Here is a 17,724-nt window from a genome sequence, read left to right on the forward strand (position 1 = left end):
AAAGCCACGGAAGCAGTTTAGTGATCTGAAGGTTAAGAAAGACCAACTAAGACAGGGAATGTCGGTTACATAAAGCCCTAGTGAATTCAATAGAATTTACTTCCAAAACAAACTGCTAAAAATGGCTAGGAGATAAACATTTGGGGACCTCAGTAAGAAGCGCAGATTATTTAACGTAGAAAGCTGGGATGGTGACCATATGTGTACTTTAACTGTTCACTTACTGGGAAGCAGTTGTTCATGGTTTGCATCAGCTGTGGCTGTTGTTCAACAGAAACAGATAGTTTCTGCTTAATCCGATTGCATTAAATCAGCTGGGCAAGGCTTGCTTCCTCAACCTAAATATATTAGTTTGTCTCAGACTACAACCATTTTATTATTTCATACCTGTTGCCTGGAGAACATCTTTACTTAGATACAAGAAACACATGAGGATAGGCTTAATGGTTTGCTCATGAACCGGGCCAGAACTGAAAGTCAATCACATCACAGCAGCTTTCATAATTTAATTAGATCAGAATGATTTGGATGGTGAAAACTCTTATTTCATAGCACTTGGTGTTGCTTACAGAATCACATATTTCAAACATGTAGTGCTTAACTTTATTGCCAAACATTTATGTAAAAAATAATAATAGTGTTATTCTCTCAGAAAACCAGAAATGTATTGTTAGAAGGCTACAAAGAATATAATTTTGGGTCCCTGTATCAAATGAGTCAGGTTTCAGTCTTGTGGCAGCCAGATCTTAAACATCTAGTTGGAATAAAGGCCCATGGATCTCCACGGAACTTGCTTCCAAATAAATGTTTAGGATCATGGTATGAAAACAGTGGAATAAAATATTGCACTGTTAGTTTGTAGAAGCACAGGGGAAGTACAATGGAGAAAAACAGGGCCCAGTCCTGCCAATTTTTTTTCTAAAGCAGCAGCCCCCTAAAAAGTAGATAATGCGAGAGAAAAAAATTCAATATCTAGCTAATGATCCATTTTACGTTGTCACTAAACTGACTTCAGACCTATATATGTTACATATAGAGTAGTGTTGAACTGTAAGGCTATGATATTAATTCGTATTAGAATTAACCTTATACAAGCTTCTAGTTTTAGTTTAACCCAATTCATTACAACCACAGGCTGTGGACCTTGTAACATCTAAGGTGGCGTCTCAAGTGCAGCGAAAAATCACAGGTCACCTTATTCTCCTGGAAAAAGAGGGGTGTGGAATGCTTTCAGTTCATTTCTAAAGGCTAGGGTGGGTTCCCTAACCCCCACCATAATGCTTCTGTTCCCAGTGCTGCATTTAGTCAGTAGGTGTTTCGGCTTCTGCCGGGCCCCTGATCAGCCTTCGGATTCCCCTTTTGCCTGCAGGTCCTTTCGGCTTCGCAAAACTCTGCTTGTGTGCATGTTGCTTGGGATGAACTTCTTCATAAAGGAAGTCGGCAGTTAACTCTTCCCCATCGCCGATTTCAATCTAAGTGATTTGGAGAAGAAGCGTAAGGATAAATGCAAAGGATTTGATTCCTGCACTGCTGACAGTTTCATACGCCTTATGACTCTCATCTAAAGAAACACATGAGAGTCACCATCAGTGTAACATCTCTGCATGGCTGAGTGTTTTATGAAGAATGGTTGCTTTTTCCAGACTATTTAAAGAAATATTATAGTATGATGAACTGGCAACAAGATTTGAGCTATGAGCAACCAAAGTACTTAGATTATAATATTATGGTTATTATTTGATAGACAGAAGATAGGGTGCAGCAGAAGTAAAGAAACAACTGGGGAAAGAGGTGGGAAGTCAACAAAAATGAGAGAAAATGCAAAATTGTGTTTTGACTGTATATGTTTAAAATGTTGAAATTTAATAAAATATAATTGAATTTCCCCCCCTGCATGGCTATAAAGCACCATGTACTCTGATGGCGCTGTATGAAATAGCATGCAGAACCATCTATTGGTGGATCAGAGTTAACTAGTGGTTTTTTTATATTGGTTAAACTTGGCTAACAGAGAATAGAAAGGATAATATTAAAAAAAATATGCAGTCCAATCCTCTGCAGGATTAGGTACACCTAAGCCTAATGAAACCAATGGACATAGGTGCACCTAGTTATCCATAGGAAAAATGGATCGCCTTGCATCATAGTGATGGCAGCTCACTGGCAGCTGAGCAGGCCCAGCCTGCTGGTGAAATGGTATGCCAAAAATGGGGGAACCCAAGATTTGGCAGGCCATCCAAATTTGCGTTCCAAACCCCTGCACTTCTGCACATGCACAGTCTTTTTGCAACAGCGCTCACCGCTGTCTGCTCCATCCATCTCTCAGGTAAAAATAAATGAGAAAAACAAGCATACAGGGACCTACATCTGTGGGATGGCACAGCACAAAAATTACGCAACTCCCTTACCTTTCTGATGATCTGCATCCACAGTTGTCTTTCTACGATTTCTAGAAGAGGACTCTTGCAGCTAGAGTAGAGCATCCGTTCTCGTATACTGCACATATATCCCGGCATGGAGTAGATAAAAACTGCATAATGTTTCAAGTGGTGAGAGATTATTCCAAATATAATCCTTTAATAAGACGTGTTGCAAAGGTTGAATGATTAAGCACTTCCTTTCTAAGACTGGAAGGCCATATATACATATATATATATGCAGGTTTTGGTGTCCTCGGGTGTCTTCCCGTGTAAAAGATGGGGTGTCTAGGCGACGTTTCGCCTAGACACCCCATCTTTTACACGGGAAGACACCCGAGGACACCAAAACCTGCATTCCTGTACCCGTGAAAATCTACGAAAGCAAATATATATATATATATATACACACACACACACACACAGAGAGAGAGAGAGAGAGAGAGAGAGAGTGGTACCTCGGGTTACATACGCTTCAGGTTACAGACACTTCAGGTTACAGACTCTGCTAACCCAGAAATACTACCTCAGGTTAAGAACTTTGCTTCAGGATGAGAACAGAAATTGTGCAGCGGCACGGCGGCAGCAGGAGGCCCCATTAGCTAAAGTGCTTCACCTTAAGAACAGCTTCAGGTAAAGAACGGACCTCCAGAACAAACTAAGTAGGTACCACTGTGTGTGTGTGGGGGGGTACTAAGCCAGAAAAAAACCCTAAATCAATCTTGCTGCTATAAAGACCTAATCAAGTTCATACGCAGAAATACTTGCATACCTATTGATTCCAAGTAGTCTCCTTCGTGGGAATGTTTGTAGAGGAAAAAATGGTACCGCGCCGAGTCCTTCGGAATTCTTTTCGGCAAGTCCTTCAGCTCCGTTGGGAGTGTACTAGCCAGTTCGATGGTTTCATTTTTCATATCAATTTGCTGTTAGCACACATAATATTGGTTGGAATTAAGGTGCGTAGCAAAAGCTGTTCTGATTCAAGCAAAATACTACTAGAGCAGGAGCGGGGGAAATCTTGTGGGCGGATCTTGGCCCAATGATTCTCTGAAGCAACCCACCTACTCCTTCACTGAAAGAAGAAGGGGGGGAATGCTTCAAATAGCACTTTTGGAATCCACATCTGGGCGGGATTCTATCCCTGGCTTCAGCAGATGAGAAGGGAGAGCTTTCTTGCACAACTGAACTCAGCACTAAGCAGGATTGCCCACCTTCCCCCTCCCAATCAGCTGATGAAAAGAGAGGCTGAACCTGCTTGGTGTGGATGTTTAGAAGTGACAGCAATACAGTGGTACCTCAGGTTACATACGCTTCAGGTTACAGACTCCGCTAACCCAGAAATAGTGCTTCAGGTTAAGAACTTTGCTTCAGGATGAGAACAGAAATCGTGCTCTGGCGGCGCGGCAGGAGCAAGAGGCCACATTAGCTAAGGTGGTGCTTCAGGCTAAGAACAGTTTCAGATTAAGTACGGACCTCCGGAACGAATTAAGTACTTAACCTGAGGTACCACTGTAGTGGGGCTTCTCTGCTTTGCTGCTTTTGCTTGCAAAACGCAGCTTTTTCTCTCGCCCCTGTCACACGGTGCGGAGGAGAGAAATAAAGCTACATTTTGCATGCAAAAGCAGCAAAGTGGAAGAGCCCAGCTCCCTGCTGTCAGTTGCAAACTCCAGCCTTGTTTCCCCGCCCCCTCCATTTCCATGGGAGGGAGGAGAGAAGCAATTTGCTCGCTCAATGCTCAGATCTTCCCAAAGTCCCAGCATTGAGTTGACGATAGGTCTCACGATGTGATTCCCAAGTGGGAATCCCACAAAGAGGAATTGTGGCAGGTGGGCAGCCCCGACCACCTGTCAATCATGTGATGGCAAAATGACCCTCACCGGTGAAATTTGATCCTGATAAGGATCTGGCCCATTGAGGCAAACTGTTCGCCACCCAGACTTGTAATAAGAAATCTGGCTTGTAATAAGATGTGGAATTTTAAGAACAGAGTCCCTTTTCTATTTCCACAAACAGCAATGAGAAAACGGTACGCTTACAACGTTCAGGATTACCTTCAAAGGATGAAACTGCTTACTCACCAATTGCACATAGTTAAGCTGCTTGTTTTTCAGTTTTTCCAGCGCCTGAAGGGCTTCTTTAGCTATAGGGAATGCTACACCTTGTAGAGTCTGGTGCTTAGTGTCAACACTGACGTCAGTTTGTACCTGAAAGGAAAAACAAGAGAACAAAGCAGCTTGAAAAAGGTGACAGCTTAGAGAACCCTGTTTGTGCTCCACACAACGTAGAGCCATCTGGAAAATTCATACGCAAAAGAGGAGGAGGATCCTCGTGGTAGAAATTTCAAATCTTGAACTTTAAACTGTTCCGTACTCATCAAAACCTTTATTTCTTAATGAAGCTTTAAGAGGGTTTTCTTCACAAAAAGGAAACAGCAGCGTGCCAAACAGGGCTCACACAGGAGAGTGGAAAGTTTGTCTCTCTGTGTGAGAGTCAGACAGAGAAATGGGGGATTTGTTTCAATGCAAATAATTTATGTGGAATAATAAGTGGATGGGCTGGTAAAAGGTAAAGGGACCCCTGAATATTAGGTCCAGTCGTGGCAGACTCTGGGGTTGCGGCACTCATCTCGCTTTATTGGCTGAGGGAGCCGGTGTACAGCTTCCGGGTCATGTGGCCAGCATGACTAAGCCACTTCTGGCAAACCAGAGCAGCGCATGGAAACGCCGTTTACCTTCCCACTTTGACGTCCTTTTGAACTGCTAGGTTGGCAGGAGCAGGGACCAAGCAATGGGAGCTCACCCCGTCGCGGGGATTCGAACCACCAACCTTCCGATCAGCAAGTCCTAGGCTCTGTGGTTTAACCCACAGCGCCACCCGCATCCCAGATGGGCTGGTAGACACCAGAAAAACATTTTTACAAAAACTTTTGGAGAGATTCCAGGGCTACTGTAAGATCCTCATTTTGCTTTCTTCACCAACTAAACGAACATATGCAGGCTATAGTGTAGCAAATTTTAATTCCTGAAATTAGTGCTTGTGGCTACTGTTTTATAGCAGGCCTTGGAAGAAATTCTTCCCCTCAAAGCATAAACAGTCACAGATATTCAAAACCAAGCCATACCTGGGAGATGCATTCTTTGTGCTGATGTTTATGCACAAGGTAATTAGGAGTAGAAGCAGCCCCCACCCACCCTGGTAGGCTCTCGGAAGCTATTTCACAATTTGGCCTACGATAAACTTCTGTCTTCCCTTCAGCATTGCAGAAATGCCTGGCTCCCAAGCCTAAGTGCAATACCTCGTTAATCTTGATCTGTCGAAGTTCTTCTTCAGCTGCGGTCAGAGGGGCAGGCGAGGACTGAGTTACCAAGTACTTTCGGTAACCGTTCAGAGAAACATCCTCCTGCGAACACAAAAAACCCAGCCGTTTCCCCCAAGTTTCCAAATTCTCCTCTGAAGCTTCCCAGCTTGGGATCTTCTGGATACAAGAACAGCTTTATGACAGCGCTATGTGGGCCTTTTGGCTCCTGTGTTAAGAATGTGGGATAAGCCTGCTGGATTAGACAAAGGACCCATTGAGTGAAACAGTTACTCCCTTACCTTTCTTGCCCTGATCTGGCCACAGTGATCCATGCGACGGTCACCTCCACGCTTGATTACTGTAACTCGCTCTACGTGGGGCTGCCCTTGAAGCTGACCCAGAAACTCCAGTGGGTGCAGAATGCCGTGGCGAGGCTCCTTATGGGGTCCTTGCCGCGGGATCACATTCATCCAGTGTTTTACCAGATGCACTGGCTCCCGGTGGAGTACAGGGTCAGGTTAAAGGTGCTGGTTTTGACCTTTAAAGCCCTATGCAGCCTAGGACCCACGTACCTATGGGACTGCCTCTCCTGGTATGCCCCAAGGAGGATCTTAAGGTCCATAAATAACAACACTTTGGAGGTCCCAAGCCTCAAGGAGGTTAGATTGGTCTCAACTACAGCCAGGTCCTTTTCAGCACTGGCCCCGACTTGGTGGAACGCTCTGTCACAAAAGACCAGGGCCCTGTGGGATTTGACATCTTTCCGCAGGGCCTGCAAGATGGAGCTGTTCTGCCTGGCCTTCGGCTTGGACTCACTCTGACCCCTTATATGGGATTTGGTATATAAATTTTCCCTTGGCTTTTTTGCTGGCCCGTGCAGGACCAGCATGGATAGCTGGGTCAGGTGAATATCTGATGTTTCATCCCTTTATGGTCTTGATTTATGGGCTACTACTAAAATGAGGCTGCATTTTAAGATGTATTTTAAGCCGTATTTTAATTAACTGGTTGTTGTTTTTCTATTATGTTTTATTGTAATTTATATTTGGTGTTAGCCGCCCTGAGCCGGGGAGAGTGGGGTATAAAATTATTATTATTATATTTATTATTATTAATTATCCTGTTTTCACAGTGGGCAACCAGATGCCCGCAGGAAGGCATTTTGCAGCATTTTACCCACCTGCGGTTCCCAGAAACTGGCATTCCGACGCATAATGCATCTGACCGTGGTGGCAGAACATAGTCATCAAGGCTATTGATAACCTTGATCTCCATGAATCTATCTAATCCTCTTTTAAAGCTATCCTGTTGTGAACATAGGAGTGGCACTGCTACAGAGTAGTCCCAACACAACAGACTATTTTCCTGATGTCCCTGCACGCAGCACAGACATCTGTAAGGAGGAGGCTTTAATGTGACCAGCTGTATGTACAGCTAGAGATGCAAAGGCCCCTTCCTGATGGACGTCCATGCTGCACACACTGATAGCTCAGTTGCTTAGAGCATAGTGCTGATAACGCCAAGGTTGCAGGTTCGATCCCAGTATGGGGCAGCTGCATATTCCTGCCTTGCAGTGGGTTGGACTGGATGATCCTCAGGGTCTCCTCCAATGCTACAATTCTATGGTCTATGTCAGGGGGGGCGCATGATGCTGAGAGCAGAGTTCTGGAGCACAGCCCTGCTTCTTACTCCCTTACTTACAAGGGGCCTATAACGCCTGCAAAGGACTTAGCGGACTTCAGTTGCCACATACAAATGGAAGAGATATTGTTTCCGAGGTGTCGCTCAGAAGCAAATCCCTCTGCAGAATACACACCTTGTTGGTTCCAAACACTTCATCTTTAATATGCCCGCCTCCGAATTCTTTCTTCAGGGTTGCCCGGGTAGCTGCGTACAACATTTTCTGACGAACCTGCCAAGAGAAGATTGAGTTTTGCCTTTGAAGCCAGATAAGTGGATGTTACAGGCAAAAGTGACTTCTCAAAGGTCTAAAACCATTGGGCCTTGCTTTCTGCTATGGCAAACTACAGCTACAGAAGGTTTCAGGTTCAGTCACTTCCAGGTTTGCGGCGTTCAGGAGCTGATTTGTTTGAGATCTTGGCTGTTCACATACCAAGGTATGGCTGTACAGAGTTTGGTCAACATTGCTGGCTGACCTTTGATACCAGTTGGGTTTTTTAAGTTGCCCACCCCTGGATTAAAAGGAAGTCAATAGTTTGCTTAAAAACAAAGCGAAAAAACCAGTCAATCATGGCTTGGAAGTTCAACTTGTGTTTATAAGTCACTTGATATTTCATTCCATTACTTACAGGAGAATGATCTGGTGACCATGCAATAAAAATCCACTCATATCCTTGGGCATTTTGAGAATCTAATCTATAAAGAATATAACATGGCTGCTTCTCTTCAAGGAGTGGGAGAACAAAGGAATCATAATCCGCTTCCCAGGATCCAACAGCTTGTCTTGCTGATCCCACAGTCAGCTGTTCTGTGAAGACAGAGTTGGTACATGGCAGGCAAAAACTGATACTGTACTTTGTTTTGAAATCTGCTGAATGTACACTAAGTAAACGCTTAAGTACAAGAGGGTAAAGAAGTAATACAAAGAGTAATTCATTTGATTAACAGAATGGTAGGAAGGCAGAAGTTTAATCTTTTCATAAAAAATTACTAGGGCTCGTTTTGCTCTGGAATGTTAGGTGTCTAAAGACAGAAGGCCAGGATTGTATATTTCTCTAATACATGTGAATATTCATCATTTTTTTTAAAAAAAAAAGATATTTGAAATGCAATTTTGCATTTCGAAATTGAGAACTGATAAATCGAGCATTTATCCTTGGAGATACATTATAAAACTTTTAAAAATAATAACCATAATCATGGAAGCACTTTAAATTCTGAGCCAGGGTTACCCATCAAAGAAAGAAACTTCAGATTGACAGCTGGAAAAAAACAGGCCTATAAGGTCTCAATAATATTGTTAATATGGATACAGATTCTTTATTATGTGGTATTGACCTGAGCTGCTCTGCAGAATTTCAGGTAGGGTTCTCTCCTAGCCCTGGACCTGGAGATATTGGGGGGGGGGGGGCGGCTAAACCTGAGATCTTCTACCACTAAGCTACAGACCCTCCTCTTTCAGCTAAGAGGAGTAAGTGGTCCTTAATTAAGGTGGTCCTTAATTTCAGTGGATCTACTCTGAGTAGAACTTGCACTGGATACCACCCAAAGCAACCAGTATACCGGGAGATATTGGTCAATACTGGTTTTCCTTGACTCTGACGGGAAGATCCTACCAGAAAACAATGAATCTTACATGAACCATTGTAAAAAAGTACTCTAAGCCTGCAATCCCATGCTCGCTTACTTTGGAGTAAGCCGTACTGAACGCAGGGGGGATTGCTTCCGAGTAGACATGTTTACACTGTTAATTATGTTTATGCTTTTATTTAACCACAAAATTAATATTAAAGTGGCAAACATTTAAGAAAATCCTATTGACAAGCAGCCCTTGGTTCAAGAAATGGTATATTCAAGATGGGAAGCGATGCTTCTTTGTAAATGAAACTTTGTAAATGAAAACCAAAGGTTAGGAAAGTAACCACTTACCATTTTCAATAACTATTTTCAAAAACCTGTATTGTCCATTTCTGGCTCTAGCAAAGGTTTCTTGGACTTCGCCGCTAGCTGCAAAAATATAAAAGGAAAGAAGATTGACCCCATTCACTTTGTACAAAGTGGTACAATAGAGCACAGCTGAACATTATGAAATGTTAAAGTAAGGGCATCATCTATATTACTCTTTTTTTGGCAAACGTTTGAAAGGAAATGCTCTCAGCTGTTCTATGTACTTTTACGGGCATCAGCAGAAGAGTGGGTTATCATAAATATTGACTTTTTTCTCAAGATATGTAAACCTCTTAGGAGATCTCTTAAGCATAAAGTGGTATACAAGTCAAAGAAATGTGGACTTCATTAGGTGTTCATTAAGATAGTGGTTCAGGCAAGGAATTGTGCCACCTAAATTCCCTTTGGAATTTTTTTTTTTGCTGCCATGCAACAAAGTTACATTGTTTCATATGCTGTTACTCTCAGCCTAAAGCTTTAACCACAATATCTGATGTGTTTGGATGACGTTTTTCTGGCGTATTTTTTTTAGCATATTGGCTGTGGACACTGGTAAATCTACAATTCACAGCAGATTGGTGACAGGTGAACGCTTTCTATCAAACAGACAAATCAACAAAGGTCACAAGGGGACCTACAGAAATATGAGCAATTTTTACCGATATCCCTGCAAGTCAACTAACTTTCCTGATGAAAAGCTCCATGTAATTAAAAGGTTACATTTATTTTTAACACCAAGTAGTTTAATCAATAAAATATATTGTTCATTTTTTAAAATAAGCATCCTTTTGATCAACAAACTAAGTGGTATCTGCCTTAAAGTGTTCATCTTAACTTCAAACAATGCAACTTCAAACAATGCAACATTATACTTACAGTACAATCCTTTGCATGCTTACTCAGAAGTAAACCCCACTATCTTCAGTGCAGTTTATTCTCTAGTGTGCTGTGGATTGTGTCCAGGTAAGCAAGCACAGAATTGCTGCTGACGAACACTATCTTAACCATGTCTATTGAGAAGTAAATTCCCAGGTAAATAGGGTTAGGATTACAGTCTCAATTACTGATGCCACAACCCATCACTTCAAATTTCCTAGGTTTTTTTTAAAATATATATATATATATCAAAAGATGCAACTGCCCAGCTATGACAATCAATAGATGAGTCATGCATAGCAACCTAGAAACATTTTCCTACAGGAACTAACATACAAAAAGAGTCACGTGAATGTTACTGAGCTACAACCGCTGTAAATTGATCTTTTGCCTCCTTAGGCTAAGGAAAGCAAAAGCACTGAATTGTGTCAGCTCCACAAAGCCACTTTGGGCAGGGATAAGTCCTCCCCTTTTGAATGTTTTGAGGAAAATTCTAAGAAGCGAAGGAATTTTTTCAGAAGACCCATTAAAAACCATGCCTAATCCTAATCACGCAGCCCAAATGACACGTCTTAATTTGAACACCAATACACAATAGCCTTTCGAAAGAGGCAACTAGTCTCTTTTGCACGTTTATATGGCATTAATTCTCCCCGGCACTACTTAATTTTCCTATCTCAAAAAGGAGCAATTTAACTGGCAAAGCTTCTCTCCACGCTGCAGCAAAACAATACACAGCAATTAATAACCAGCAGTTGCTGATTTTTTCTGCCTGTGCATCCAAACTCCACCTCACCCAGTTATGCTTTGATCTCACCACCACCTGGGAACTCCCTGATCCTGTTAGGAATTACGGGATTTCAAGGGGATTTGCATCAGGCTCCTCTTAGGGGGAAGTTAAGTCCCACAGTGGGTTTTCCTTCCAGTGTGACACATGCATATACTGTACGCTGGACCAGGCTCTTATATATTCCTGTTCTGTATATGGTATTCTGGAGCGCAAAGCAAGCAGGAGAGAGTTGAAGAACTTTGCAGCCCCGTCGCTCCTCGCTTTGCAGCACAGGCTCTTGCAACGCCAGTCGCCAACTCTGCGTGCAGGTGCAGGTCGAAGGAGGCCAGCGGCAGCCTGCTCCGCCCCCTCCGGCTTTAACGGGAAGAGGACATCTGCTCACGTCGCCCTCGCCCCAGCATCGCCCCGGGGGCAACTCAGCACGTTGCACTGGGTAAAAACTCCGCTTTGCAGGATGGCTTGTGTGTTTGTGTGTTGACTTCTGATTTTTTTTAGCTCAAGAGGCCGCCTTAGTTTTGGATCAAACTATCAGACTCAGTCGCCCGGACCTTGGACTTGAGTCCGCAGCAAATAAGCAATTTAAAAAAAAAAAAAACTAAGGTGAATGAGGGATGCCAACTTAAATCTGATAAATTGGGTGGGCTGTGTAATGCATCACAAGACGCGGCGTATTTGAATGGCACTGCCCATCCACTCATGGGGGGCAGCCCCTTCAAATATTTTAGGGGGGGGGGAGAAGCGACACCAGGCCCAGGAGTTGCTCCCATGCAGTGAGTATCTTAAAAGAGGGAACGTGTGCATGCACAAGCTGGGGCTCAGACTTGACCGTCTGAAATCTACACCCATTGACTTGGACCCTCTTCCCCTAGTGAATCACGGCTGTGGCTCAGTCTGTTGTCTCAGGGTCGCGGGTTCGAATCCCACGTTGGGCAAGATTCCTGCAGTGCTGGGGGTTGGGCTAGATGACCATCGGACCCCCTTGCCGCGCTACAAATCTGGAGACGGTGAAAGGCACTCTGCGCGCGCTCAGAGGCTGAGGCGCCGCCGCCCCCCTTCCCCTTTGGGAACCGGCTTTAGGATGCCATGAAGTTGAGGGTGGAAAGGGAGAACCGGCTCCTTCCAAGTTACTTTTGCATTCAGACGCCGGAAGTTTGGCCCGATCTCCCTGCAGGGCAGAGAGAGGGAGAGGCGGGGAGCCATTCATTGGGAAGGATCCAGCGGCAAGGGAGGGGCGCCAGGGGAAGCCGCGGGTGCTGCTGCCCGAGAAGGGGGTCCGTACCTTGGATGCCGGTCTGGTGGGACATGACGCCGAGAAGCCGTTGCCGGGAACCGCCGCCTCTCGGGCCGGGGGCAAAGGCAGGAGGCGGCGCCGGGGAAAGAGAGCCAGCAGACCGGCCCGGGACGCGCACGTGACGCGCCGCCGCCACTCAGCGCCCAGCTCGCCTGGGCCCCGACGGAGGCTCCTTCCGGCGAGGCGGCAGCGCCGGGGAAGCGGCGGAGTCGCCGCCGCCGCCATGTGCTCTTCCTACTCCCCGGCGAGGCTGGAAAGGAGCCCCATCCATGGAAACCGGCAGCCCCCGGTCCCTGTGCAAGTTGCACCGCCAGCTGACGTGTAGAAACCCACGTCGGATGTCTAGATTTTGGCGGATTTCCCTCGAAAACTTTAGATTTTGCATTAAAAAGCTCCACAACTTTGCCCCCCCCCCATTCACTTTTTGAAATATGGCAACCCTAGCTCCTCCAACTTTTCTCCGATGAAAATAGGCACGTTCTTTTCCATAATAATCATAACCCCTGGGGGATTTTTTTGTTTGAAAAAGGTGGGGAAACTCACCACGAAGTTTGTTTGTTGCAGTCACAGTGCCGCCACCCCGCCACCCCCAAAATAACTAAATGTAGAATGTCATTAATAAACTCAAGCAGACAATCATCATCATCATTTTATTTGTATGCCTCCTTTCCACAGTTAAAAACCATGCTCAAGGCGGCTTACAACATGACAAGATTATAAAAATCATAAACAATAAATAAACCACATCAAAAAAATACACAACCAAATGGAAAACAATTTCCACATAAAATCTAAAACTAAGAATACAGCATTAATATTACAGTTTTAAATGACATAGGTAAAATATAACAGCAATTTTAAAAAACAAAAAAGAGCCCTCTCTGCCAAGCAAGAGCGGCAGCAGTCCTTTGTGGAGCCCTCAGGCCCCGCCCTGGGCCAGGTAGTGAGTGGCAGGACTGGGGCCCTCAGGGGCTGGGCAGGGGAGTCCTCCTGGGTTAGGAAGGACCACGACTTTATTGATTACAGATATAGGTGATTTTTTCTTGGCTCAAGCATTGGGTGTATATCAGGGGTCTGCAACCCGCGGCTCCGGAGCCGCATGTGGCTCTTTTACACCTTTGCCGCGGCTCCGGGGCGGATACTAGCGAGGGGAGGAGGCGCATTGTGCGCCCTGACACTCCCCACTGTGGCGGGCGCTGTACCGGCTGTGACGTCGCATGGGGGCGGTGCGTGCGTTAGTCACGCACCGTCCCGACGTCACCTTCCCCCCCCGCTGTCAGATCGGAGGGCAGCGGCGCGCATGCTTTAAATGTCGCAATGGTTTTGCGGCTCCCAGTTTTTTTTCCCTTCGGAAACGGGTCCAAGTGGCTCTTTTTGTCTTAAAGGTTGCAGACCCCTGGTGTATATCCATTCCAGCACCCCATGACAAAAAATATATATTATTATTTTAGAAAGAGTTCCTGCTGCTACAACTACTACTACTAATAAATTAGAATTTTACCCTGTCCATCTGACTGGGTTGCCTCAGCCACTCTGGGCAGCTTTCAACATATATACAAGATAATAAAATATTACAAATTCAGAAACTGCCCCAAGCAGGGCTGCCTTCATGTGTCTTCTAATGTTTGCATAGTTACTTTTCTCCTTGGTTCAGGCATCACATAACTCCATATCCAACATTTCTCTGATGAAAACGGACGTCCTAAGGAAAAGCGGGACATTCCAGGATCAAATCAGAACTGAGATGGCTTCTGTAAATCTGGGATTGTCCCTGAAAAATAGGAACACTTGGAGGGTCACCTTTTGTACAGGAGACTAGTTTCTCCACAGCAATGGTCCTCAAGCTTTTTTCCCTCTGGGTCACACTGTAAAAATAAAAATTTGCTCGCTGCACACTGAATTTTTTTATTGGTGAGAAATGCATTGGAAAACAAAAAGAAACAACTCCAAACAGTGCTTGATTTATAACATAGAACAAGATGACTTTATAATATGATCACGGGGCATCCAGAAATTGTAAAACAATGCAACTACATAAGAACTTGAATGATTCCCAAAATATAATAATAAACAAGCCTCTTACATATGTACCTTAAGTATGTACTGTATATACAAACTCAGTGAGAGTCATGAGCTTGCTTTTACCAGGTACTCTCATTTATACGTATTAGCTCTAATTTGAGACAGACAAATTAGATTGATAAGAGATTGACCCATATTCTGCAAATTAAAAAATATATATTTTTATGCTGTACTACACTGAGATGTTTAGATGCTTCTTTGATAGCCCTGGCACACTTGCCACCCTCTTCTGCCACACAAGTGTGGTGCACCCATACCCTTTGAGAACCCGCTCCACAGGCTTACTCGCCATTCTTCTTCATCCAGACATGCAAGAGGATTGGTTGAGGGCACATTTCAGGCTGACAAAAATATCCAAGGATATAAGAAGGGATTGATGGATCCAGCCAGCAGCCCATCTAGTCTAGCATCCTGCGTTTGCAGTGACTAGGCAGGAGATTCCAACTAAAGGACTAAACAGAGTACTACAGGACCACACTTGGCTGAGGTTCCCCATCCTTGCTCTACAGATTTACTCAGAAGTAAGCCCTGTTGAACTCAATGGGACTTAACCCCCGGTAAGTGTTTGGTATAGGATTGTAGCCTTGATTTGAGAAGGGGCTTGTTGCTTAAAACTATCGTTTTAAGTCACTTACTAGGAGTAAGACGCATTTATTTCAACATGGTTCGAAATGCTCTCCTACTGGCTTTTCTGTGTTGCTGTTTCTCATGTCAAATTTGTGTTCTTTTATTCATTTGCATGCAGAACGGTCTGTTTGCCTTGTGGCGCATTGTTGGCTGGTTGCATTGGAAATGAGCAGGCAAATGAACTCCTGAGCATGTGGGTGAGGACATTAGGTCCTGCTCAGCCTTCCAGGACACTCTGTAACTGACCTGAAAGTGGCCATCCATTGAACAAAACTTTAAAGGGAGATTGCAATGTGAATCCACTGAATTCCAATACATCACGAGGTTCTGCCACTTGTAACTTGAATTGGCATAATCCAGTTTTATCATACCCCCAGAGCAATCCAAATCTACCTTGTGCGGTGAGTGTGTGGAATTGGATTGAGGTGTCCCTCTGCCCAGCTGTGCTAGCTAAACTGGCTTCTTCCTGGCACAGAGCATCCTCTTCTGACTTCTGAAGGGATGCCCACTGGCAACAGCTGGCAGAAGACCCTGAAACAGGACATTTTGGAGGCAGGGAGGGGCTAAGCTGATCCAGAATCTGGTCTGGGTCCAGCCATGGTGCATTGTAAAGCCTCACTGGTCCTACCAGCCAGTGGCCAAGACATTATCTCCTACATGTTCAGCTTACCAGTGTCAGAATGGGTGTGAACAGTCACTGTTAATAAAGCAGCAATCCGCACCTGTACTTCTTTACATTGCCTTTCCTTCTGACCTTATTGTATGCAATCCCCACCCCAAACCATGTATATATGCACCTGCAATTCAGGATCACACCTCAGCCACCAGATGAAGTGCCCACGAAAGCTGTGCTATAAGAAACAGATTTGTCTTTAAGGTACCAGGCTACTCTTTGTTGATTTTGCTGCAAGAGGCTAAGACAGCTACCTCTCTGGAAATTAAAGCTCACCGTTAAAACATCCCCATTTCTATTTGGTGCCTAGGAGCCATCAAGCTACAAAGTGGATAAAGGTAGTTTCACAGAAAAGATGCCCCACTACTAAGAAAGCTGTTTAGTCACCTGTCTCACCCGTAAAGTTACGGAGAGGTGTGCAGAGGCAGAATAATAATTTAGTAACTAGGCCGGTTGATGTAAGAGCAGGTGGCATTTCACCTTATCAGAGTTTGTTTTGAGGTGATGGTTTGGAAAATCCACTGTACTACTTATTTCCTGACAGAACTCCACAATGTTGCCCTGTTGAAAATGGAAAATCAGTGCCTAAGACATGATCTGACTTGTCCATTGATTTCAAGAAGTCTATTCTGTGTATGCCTTGGTTGATTGCCATCCCACAGTCCTTCAGTAGGACTACTCAGCTGTGACAGTGTTTGCTCATCTGTTCAAGTGCCAGCAGAATCAACTTTGTTGCCCGAGGCAAAGGGAAGCAGTAGTATCCCAGGTGATGTTTCTGTCTTAGGCTTGTAAAGGTTGAGTATCACGTCTTTATTAACCTTATCTTCATGATTATAGGGGTCAGCCCAACAGTTTTGCTCTTTTAGCGCTGGATCCCGGAAGCACACAGTTAATCCATAAAACCACATCTTTATTACAGTGACTGAGATGCCTAGCCAAAATCTCATGTATACAAAGGTTTTGCCCCATAGAAGAGAGCAGCGGCTGACTAAATGTCTCAGAAGGAGTTCTATATCCCACGTGGAAGCACATAAAAGGACCGGCCTCCGGTAATCCGCTCCTGCCTAATCTCTAGAAGGATCTACAATGGGGGGTGGGGGGGTGCCCGATGACAACTTCAGGAAATGGTCAGGCTTATGTGGAGATGCCTAGGTTCAGATGGGCAGGACCTAAGCTGCTTACAGGGTTTTATAGGTCAACACAACCATTAAATTGTATCCAGAAACAAACTGGAAACCAGTGAGGACAATTAAGCTCCCATATAAAATGCTCAGTATAATTCGTCCTAGCTAGGGATGCGGGTGGCGCTGTGGGTTAAACCACAGAGCCTCGGACTTGCTGATCAGAAGGTCGGCGGTTCGAATCCCCGCGATGGGGTGAGCTCCCGTTGCTTGGTCTCTGCTCCTGTCAACCTAGCAGTTCGAAAGCACGTCAAAGTGCAAGTAGATAAATAAGTACCGCTCTGGCAGGAAGGTAAACGGCGTTTCCGTGCGCTGCTCTGTTTCACCAGAAGTGGCTTAGTCATGCTGGCCACATGACTCGGAAGCTGTACGCCGGCTCCCTCGGCCAATAAAGCGAGATGAGCATCGCAAGCCCAGAGTCGGTCGCGACTAGACCTAATGGTCAGGGGCCCCTTTACCTTTACCTTTTAGGAATAATAATAATATATTTATAACCTGCTCTGCCCATCTGGCTGGGTTTCCCCAGCCACTCTGGGTGGCTTCCATCAAAAGATTAAAATACAATAATTCATCAAACATTAAAAACTTCCCTGAACAGGCCTGCCTTCAGATGTCTTCTAAAAATCAGATAGTTGTTTAATTCCTTGACATCTGATGGGAGGACGTTCCACAGGGTGGGTGCCACTACCGAGAAGGCCCTCTGCCTCGTTCCCTGTAACTTCGCTTCTCGCAATGAGGGAACCACCAGAAAGCCCTCAGAATTGGACCTCAGTGTCTGGGCTGAATGATGGGGGTGGAGACGCTCCTTCAGGTATACTGGGCAAGGAAGTCTTGCTGCTGTATTTTGAACAAGATGAAGACC

General features: G+C 44.8%; 1 protein-coding gene across 2 annotated transcripts; it reads right to left on the reverse strand.

The window, feature by feature from the left end:
• Window positions 1-491: 491 nt before the first annotated feature.
• Window positions 492-12,440, reverse strand: TWF1 (twinfilin actin binding protein 1). 2 transcript variants are annotated; one of them, XM_028747096.2, is made up of 9 exons: window positions 12,288-12,440; window positions 9,325-9,402; window positions 8,025-8,203; window positions 7,532-7,627; window positions 5,713-5,817; window positions 4,496-4,621; window positions 3,190-3,340; window positions 2,409-2,530; window positions 492-1,472 (listed from the first exon to the last, which is right to left on the reverse strand). In XM_028747096.2, the coding sequence occupies exons 1-9, from the start codon at window positions 12,310-12,312 to the stop codon at window positions 1,302-1,304; spliced, it is 1,053 nt and encodes a 350-aa protein (XP_028602929.1). In that variant the 5' UTR covers window positions 12,313-12,440; the 3' UTR covers window positions 492-1,301. The 2 variants fall into 2 exon arrangements, with proteins under 2 accessions (XP_028602929.1, XP_028602930.1); XM_028747097.2 differs by having other exon boundaries at window positions 8,025-8,198; window positions 12,288-12,335.
• Window positions 12,441-17,724: the final 5,284 nt, after the last annotated feature.

This window comes from Podarcis muralis, chromosome 10 (genome assembly GCF_964188315.1).
Source record: "Podarcis muralis chromosome 10, rPodMur119.hap1.1, whole genome shotgun sequence".
In the NCBI taxonomy this organism is placed as follows: Eukaryota; Metazoa; Chordata; class Lepidosauria; order Squamata; family Lacertidae; genus Podarcis; species Podarcis muralis.